Raw genomic sequence first — 9111 nt, forward strand, 5'->3', positions numbered from 1 at the left:
GGAGAACAGGACAGAGGCCATATATTTTTTTTTTCTCTTCTACTCAATTATAGAAATCAAATGGAACTCTCTTTGATTTTTATAGATTGATGTAATTTTCAGATTGCCGAAATCCTTAGAGTTCCGTGGGCTCCTTTTAGAAAAGAATGATAAATAATTAAGTTAACAATAAATTATTCCAATGAGAACCTTAATGACAAAACCATTAAATACCAAGATCTATCAGAGAACCTTCTGCAGCCATTACTACTGGGTGATGATAAAATGCCCTCAGGAATTTGGACAAGTTATCATAAATTGTGTTACTAAAAATATCTTTGAAAAAAGAGAAGTCATTACAGTGGATTAAAAACCTTCGTTGCAAACCAGTCCTTGAGTCAGATTTTGACATTTACTCCTAAAGAATCAGTCTTTTTAGCAATTACTGACTTCTAGCTCTGGTAAGATGCATCCTCCAGAAAGGTACTTTGCTCCTTTAAGATTTTTAGGACATATAGTCAAAATCAAATTCTACAACATGGTTAAGCTATTTCAGCAGTTAAATTACAGTTAAATTACAATTAGAATAATGAAGAAATAAAAGACCAATGTGATGCTTTTTATTTTCCTCCATAAATGAAAATAGATGTTAATTTAAATGCTAAAGGTGGAAGAAACCCAGAAGAATGCAAAAGAATTCACTTTAAATGGCCAGAGACAGGCAGATGTTTGAAATTTCTGTAGTTTAGACTTAAAATTGCCACAATCATTTATTTGTTTGTACATCCTCAGTACAGAAAGAAGAGCTCCAGGTAAAAAGAAACCTGTGGACTACTGTATACTAAAGGATTTGTTAGTTTTCTCATAGAAACTATGTGGTGGAAAATTAAGAATATAACAACTTTAAAAAGAATACTTCCAAAAATACTAATTTCTAAAATAATATATTCCTTTACCAGGAAATTCCACAATGTTGAGGTAATTTTGTAGATCCAAGCCTGATAATTTTGTAGCTCAGACTCCTTAACAAATATGTTCAAAAAACATGAAAAACATAACCCATTTTCATTAACAGCAAAGCAGTGTTTTTTAGTTCTCCAATATCTTCTTTACACTCTCCTCATAATGACTTTGCTCCTTCTCATTCAGAAGATCTGGATTTGCATGAATGGGATTTGGAATGCATCCTACCAGCAGTAGGGATTTCAGCATCATTATAAATCTCTGTTCATGCTGGAAAAGCACCTTTTCTCCTTTTTTAAATAAAGTCTACCTGCCTGGGGATGACTCACTGCAGATCTGTATGAAAAATTCATGCAAAAAATTCCTAATGCTACAGATGCAAGCAAAAAAGAAAATGAAAAAAATCAGTGAATTTTTTGTGTCTGCAGAGGAATTAAGAGCGTGATGTATTTGTCTGTCAAAAGGAACTGAGCAAACAGCTGAACTGTTGAACATGGTGGTGTTTATCAGAGGATTCCAGTGGTCTGAACCCTCACAGCAGTTATTCACCTCCCTGCCAATTTCTTCCAAACACATTGTGCCCATTTGTTATGGTAGGAATTTCGAAGTAAAATCGAGCTCAGATGGTGGAACTGGGAGTGCACAGGGGAGAGAGGCACCTGCTCCTTTCTCTGCTTGACCCAAAAATTCTGGGCACAAGGCAGGAATGGGGCTCCTCAGCTCCTTCACAGCCTTACCAAACCCTACCAGGACTCTGAGAAATGGAAAAGTTTTAAGAGATGCAGAAGCCCTGAGTGCAGCTGACAGAAGGAAGGGAGGTTACACTTAACTTGTGTGGGGATTTGTGCCTGCTCTGTTCACTGGCTCACCTGCCAGCTTTGCTGTTACCTGGCGTGGGGAGACACACAGCAAGAACTAACAGGAATTTAAAAGCTCCCTTTTGGGCTGGAAATCAGTTGTGCAAAATATTTTCTAAATATTTATATCCTACTGTATTGCACAGCACCTGAAAACAAGTAATTCTGCTCTGAGTGCAGTAACCCCTCACAGGAACCTGGACAGATGTTTCCCCTCATGACTCTCCAAATACATAAGCAAAGCCATCTGGATATTTACTTGAACCTGCAAAGTTTGACCTCTCTTCATATTTGCATTTAAAAAAAAAAAACCCAGCTTGTGTAAACCCAACTTTTTTTAAGGAAGCAGACTATCATCTTTTCATATTTTAAGTAATTCACTTTGCCTCATTAGGGAATTAATCAAGAGAGCTGGTTTGATTAACATGGAAATTGGAAATCAGAAATTATTATTAGACAAAAATGTGCTGGAAGATCATAAGACAGTTTTCTGTCACTGAAGGGGAAGCTCGTCATTAACACCTGTAGCTGATTCACTCTCATTAATATTCGAGCTGCTCCTAACAATAATTGATGATGGAAAACCAAATGTTCTCCCATTATCTTACATAGTTATTTGCATTAACTGACGGAGAAACACAGCAAGAATCCAAGAAGAAGCAAGGGCTACTACTGGAAGAGAGGCTTCACTGAGCCTTTCTGAAAGGCAGAATCTGGAGAGCAAGTGGCACTTTTTTAGGAAACAGAAGGACATCTTTTGGGGAAAGAAGTTCAAATTCTCATGACATCTTTTGTCTTTTTTTTTTTTGTTTGTTTTCCCCTGCTTTCATTTCCCAACACAGACTGTGCAGAAACACAGATGGTGTGACCTGGCACTACATCTACAGAATTACCTCCACCTAAAATGAGCCCTCATTAGAACTCATATTTACAATCCCTCAAACAGACACCGAGGGTATTAATTCAATGACTGTCTTCACACAAATAAATTAGTGCTGAAATTATTTCATTGTGCCAGGCTCTTGACACACTTAATTTCAAGCATGTAATTTGACAATGAGCAGTATGAAAGGACATTAGGCTGCTGATCGTGTATTTAGAATTAAAGCATTTTTGGGGTTTGAAGGGACATTTAAAGGGCATTTAGTCCAACTCTCCCTGCCAGGAGCAGGGACATTCTCAAGTTGCTCAGAGCTCTGTCCAACCTGGCCTTGGACATTTCCAGGCATGGGGCAGCCACAGCTTCTCTGGGCATCCTGTGCCTGTGTCTCACTGCAAAAAAAAATAGAACTTCTTTATATTGGTCCAAATCTCCCCTTTTTCAGTGTAAAGTCATTGCCCCTCTACAACAGACCCTACTAAAAATCTTTTTTCTGTGCCCTTGCAAGCACAGGATCCATCATTCCAAAGAGCAACCTCGAGTGGGAAAATGCAACTGCTTTAGTTAAAACCAGCAGCTGTTTCGAGAGAATATAAGGAAGGTGTAACAACAGATTTATTACAGATATTTCTGTGGCCTCTTGCTTTGGCACAGCAGTGTTTTATGCCTTAAGGAGTTTTTCTTTCTGGTCTTTATTGCCTCTGTCTGTGGAGAAAGAGGAATTCTGTCTCAGCCCCAGCTGGCTGAGTTAACCAAACTGAAATCCTTAAATAATTTCTCTTCCTATGAGACAGATGACACATTTTCCTTTTTACCCATTACATTTTTTTAATGCTCCTATCTAACTTAACACCTCTGATAGCTGTAAATGACCTGAAGATCACACAGTATTTCAGACAAGATATTACTAATGTCAAGACAATGGTATCCAAACTCAGTTTCTCCTGGAAACCTGTTCCTGATTAATTCCAAGTTCATCTTTGCCATTTTCAGTCACAGCTCTATGGTGCTCAGTTGGTTTGGGATTAATTACTACATTCTGACTCCTGGAGTCTTGCCAGGTGCTCCTGAGTAACATTGAGCTTTCAACAGGAATTACTAAAAGCCTTATTATTGCTCTCTGTCCTGTGAAATAACCTTCAAATCCTAACCCTCACTAAAAAAAACCCAAAACCACAAAAGACGGAGAAATTCAGAGAAATTCAGTTTTCCCTTGTTTACAAATCACTTCTCTATCCAGAAGCAGACAAAATATTTTACAGGTGGTCAGGGATGAATCAATATTTATTTGATCTCAAATAATTTCATTGTCTGAAAAACTATCCAAAAAGGAACATTAACACAATTTAATTTTCATAATTTTATGCTGAAAAGGAATTACAATATATAATCTACTATTTCAACTAAGCAGCAGAAAATACACCACCTAAGGAGTAATTGTTAATTTTGCAAACAAAGAAGTGCTACAGTGGCATCTTTAGTACTTCTGTATAATTTTATGGGAGAGGAAGTAAAAATCTGCAAGGCAGGGACAGAATTGGTGCCTGTTGTTATTGTAGGGAAAAGTAAAGAGTTAGGGTGGCAATAATTTAGAATTTATAACTTACTTTTCAAGTTTCTTACACTGTTTTATTAAAATCTTGTAAGCAAGAAGAACAAGCAGAAAAGCAAATAAGGAAATTGGATAATGATTAAATGATCTTAACAGCCAGTGGTGAATTGCCTGCTTTAATTAATTTCTTGCTTAAAGTGCTATTATTTTTTCTTTGATCTTTGTAATTGTATTACAGAGTGTTCCTTGGTTAGACCAGATTCCACGTGGAAAAGCTTTTATTTCTCACTTTTTCAGTTGTTGCATTACATAATTTGGAAGCAGCTCTCTTTTAACGCCTCCTGAACAATTTTTAACTCTCAACTCCATGGAAAAACTGTTGGAAAAGTATTAAAAAAGTCGTGGCCACTCCCTGGAGAGTCTGTTCAGTGCCCAACCAGGGAGAATATTTTCTTGAAATCCAACCTAACCCTCCCCTGGAGCAGCTTTGGGCTCTGTAATCTCATTTTTACTCTTTCAGCACCACAGTTCTGCCTTACCCATGAGTGAATCCTTTCCCTGGACAGTTCTGTAACATCCTGTGAAAAATTCAGAGTTCTGCATTTAATGGGAATTTAAAGAGGATGCTGAGGAGGGCATTAGGATGCATTAGGATGACAAACTGGAAGTGCTCAAATTATCCACCTTACCTAAAAAAAGTGATGAGCTAATTTGATTGCATCCTGAAAATACCTAAAAGAGAAACCTGCTCTCCAATTTAAGAGATAAAAATACATCAAGATCAAAGGACTGGAAGCTTGTGCCAGACAAATATAGAGTACAAATAAAATGACTTTTTTCCCCCCAGCAATGAGAATAATTAACTACCGGAGCAATTTATTACAGGTTGTGGGAACATCAATGAAAGTTTAAAACTCAAATGATCATATTAAATGGATATGAATTTATCTAGCAAATACACTGGCCTAGATCAGTCAGGATCAGATGAAATGGTGCTGGTAGACAGCTATAGGATTGGAACCTGCTAAAAGAGATCCATACTTTCTCTGCTCTGGGAAGTATTTCCAGCAGTGACAGGACAAAATGACATTTTCTAATCATCTTCAGAACAGGTTCTTCCAAACACATTGTGTTGAAGGGGATTTATATTTGATATAATATAAAATATTGGTACCAAAATGCTACAGAAACATCAATGTTAAACAAATGGCTTGTTTATGTTAAACAAACTAAAATCTCTGGAAAATCTGTAGTAACAACAAAGATCTGCAAGTTCTCTGACCCCCCAGTCATTAATTTCAAATGGGTTACACCCCTTTTTATGAGCTAATATTAGAATATTGACAATGTGGAAATTTAATGGGCTGCTGCCTTTGAATTATTCCAGTCTACTAATGGAAATAATGGTAATTATAAGCAAAATATGGATCATCATGATGGGATAACTCAGGGGAAGAAGGGGCACAGCCGAGGATGGTTTGCAGCAAGGAGTGCCAGAAGTGACCTAAAGAACACTCTGGAAGATCTAAGGCATATTTAAAATATAAAAAGATAATTTTAAATATTAAAACTTCTAATCCATGAGGGGTGAGAGTTGGACATATGCCTCTGAACCATGCAAACACTCACTGTTACTGCCTGATTTTCCAAACTGAAGACATAATGAGACTTTCCCAGCCATTTCAAAGTAAGAATAAATTTCCAAAAGAACCAGTGTCATTTATCTCTTTCCTTGGCTTGTAAGAAACTTCAGAATGGATAATTAATAAATTACAGGGTTGTTTTTTTAATAGAAAAAAAGTCTTTTATGGCACTTGGCTCAGCTGTTGGTCCTGTGCCCTCAGGTGGAAAGGGATTACAAGTATCAACCACCTTGAGCCTGCTGTAATAACAGACATGGGAAGAGTTGCTAAAAAAGCCAATTCTTGAGAAGCTGAATGGGGGATTTCACCTATGGGAGATAAAGATTAAATCAAATCTGTCACTTGAAGAGTGCATTTGATGGAGAAAGCCAGTCTAATGCATATTTCAGCTTGTAACTATGACAACTCTCTAATACAGATAAGAGCTGTGTGTTGCATTAACATTTAAAGTGTAAATGAATAAGTTATACTTCTTTTCAAGAGAAAATATTTGCTCTCTAATCATAAGATTTTAATAGCCAGACTTTCGTATTTCCACTTCACACAAGTGACAGGCAAAAAGAGATTTCTTAATTTTGCAGCTGCTGTGTCTGGAGATGGGGTTCCCCAGGACAAAGAAACTGAATTAGAAGTTTCTTAGGAAATTATCATTGTCCTTGTCACTACTCATGCCCAAGAAATAATGAATACCAATGTTCCTTTCACCTGTAGTTCCAGCAACATGGGAGCTATTTAAATGAGATATAAATTACATACTGCAATCCTGAAGTTCAGCATCCACGTGCTTATGGGTATCTTAAAAATAAATTTCCATGTGACAAAGGCCAAACCCCAAACCTGGCAGATTTCTATCAACAGTTTAATCATTTTTATGTCTTTTCCCGCAACAGATTCAGAATACACGGCTGTTACAGCACTTCTGCATTATTAATCTGGATCCTGCATTAAACAGGATGCAAAATTCTGTTCAAGAGGAGAAGTTAAACCAGCTGGCAAGTGCATAATGAGAAGTCTAAGAACTTCAAGGAAATATTCTTGGATCTCCTTATATAAGAAGAGTAAGATGTTGAACAGCAGCTGTGCAAAATGTAAATTTGGCTTAATCCTTCTGGGATGGTTATGGACTCAATTTGGGCCTTTTCTTATTAAGTATAAGCAGTGAATATGATGCTTAAAAAGACAATAATGATAGTAATAATAGTAGTAATAATAGTAATAATAATAGTAATAATAGTACTAGTGATGATGATGATTATAATAATAATAATAATAATAGTAATAGTAGTAGTAGTAGTAGTAACACAGAATTTCCAAAATACTTACCACAGTTTGGTGGTTGACCTGGATCACCTCATCACCAGCATGGATTTTCTTACACTGGTCAGCAGGAGACTGAGGACAAGAGACAAAAATTTACTTTGCAGAGAGGGTGTGGAGGTGGAAGCAAAGAGCAGGAATTAAAACAATGAATGCTGAAGAAGGCAAGAAAGCTGTGCCTAAGGAAACCTCATTGCTGTCAAATAGTGATAACTGCTCTTATTCATGAGGAACAATTTTTCTTTTCTGATAACATTTGATGGAGCAATCCAGAATTCCATTTGCTATTCCAATCCAGAATTCCATTTGCCATTCCAATTTAGAATTCAATTTGCCATTCCAGTCCAGAATTCCATTTGCCATTCCAATCCAGAATTCAATTTGCCATTCCAATCTAGAATTCCATTTGCCATTCCAGTCCAGAATTCCATTTGCCATTCCAATCCAGAATTCCAGCTCCCATTTTTGGCCTGTTGGGCTATTCCATTGTGTTTAGCTGAGCAGTCATAGCCTTGTTGGGAATACCCTGGGTGAATTCACGTCATGTGGAATTAAATCTATTACAAAACAGCCCTGGGACAGGGCTGGACCAGCTCTGGGACAGAAATCAGGGCTCAGTCCCCTGAGCAGTGCTGCTGCTGAAGGGAACTGAAGATACTCTGCACACACAGGGTATTTATGCCTTCAAATACAGCTCTTATAGATATTTATTTTTTTTCAAGACAGTGCTAAATGAACCATTTGACCAGAGAACATGGTAATTTACAAATGGATGTAAGAGACTTGTTCTTCAGAAGATTTTATGTACACACACTCTTCACATAATTTCACGATCCTGGAGCTGAAAAAACTCCCATATCCCAAATAAACTTGTTCTGAGCTCATGGAAATGGATTAGTAGCCGCTCAAACATGGCCAACTAAAATAATTTTTAGATGCTTTGATGAAATCTTCAATCTGTGAGAGAAACCAGGGGCATTCAGGAGATCAGCGGGCTCAGGATTAGGGAACTGAGGACTCAAAGCAAATTGCTTGCACTGTGCACTGGCTTAGGAGTGTTCTACTGACACAGAGCACACCAGCCTGGCACTCAGGAGGGCAAAAACCACAAAGAATTAAAGAGCTGAGACATCACCTTGAAAAATAAATCCCGGTGGAAGTTGGCTGATTTGGACAAGGTGGGAAGTTTACTCGTGAGATACAGGGTTGGAGAGAGGACTGATTGTGCCATGTCAAACAGCACTGCAACTTTCAAAGCAAAACAATCCTCCAGAAACAGCTGGAGTTCCCTGCCAAGCAAGCAGACTCCTGACAAGGCAGGAGAGGAGCCACTTGCGGCTACAGGAGTGGCCTGGCTCTAACCCCGCCGAAGAACCGCACAGAAAAACAGCTGTTACCAAAATGTAGCTGAGCTCCTGGATATCCCCTGGAGCCAGCCAAAAACATGAATTGTGGAACACAACAAACACGTGAGCCACGTGCCAAAGGCGAAGGAAGAAAGGATTTATCCGAGCTGAAAGTGATGTGTAGGAGTTTATGGTCATGACCTCACTGCGGGCAAGAGATCCTCAGCTGCGCTGTCTTTAACCAAGAAATCCCACTCATTCCTTTTGTCCATGGAGATTAAAAACAGAAGGCAAACAAATAAAAGGAGCAAGGAGAAGAGGAGGCAACACAAGAAAAACCCAAATTGCCACTGCTGAGGAAATGACTGCAATTATTTCTGAATAAAATGCCAGAGCGACTCCGAGGGGCCAAAGGGCCCCAGGGTCAGCCCTGCTGCCAGAGCCAGGCAGGAACGGAACATTTCCTGCTGCTGAGAGCTGGAAATGGTATTGATCACCCATCAGCCAATAATGAGAGTGGGAAATGGCATTGATTACCCATCAGCCAATAATGAGAGTGGGAAATGGCATTGAT

The 9111-nt window shown here is 38.3% G+C and overlaps 1 protein-coding gene across 2 annotated transcripts in view; it reads right to left on the minus strand.

The window, feature by feature from the left end:
- Window positions 1–9111, minus strand: part of LOC107203976 (connector enhancer of kinase suppressor of ras 2-like) — a 168755-nt gene that overhangs the window by 54867 nt on the left and 104777 nt on the right. For both annotated transcript variants that reach the window (XM_033514099.1, XM_033514100.1), the window contains exon 9: window positions 7198–7266. In XM_033514099.1, coding sequence (XP_033369990.1) covers window positions 7198–7266 — 69 coding nt within the window. The remainder of the gene's footprint in view (window positions 1–7197; window positions 7267–9111) is intronic.

This window comes from Parus major, chromosome 4A, assembly GCF_001522545.3.
Source record: "Parus major isolate Abel chromosome 4A, Parus_major1.1, whole genome shotgun sequence".
In the NCBI taxonomy this organism is placed as follows: Eukaryota; Metazoa; Chordata; class Aves; order Passeriformes; family Paridae; genus Parus; species Parus major.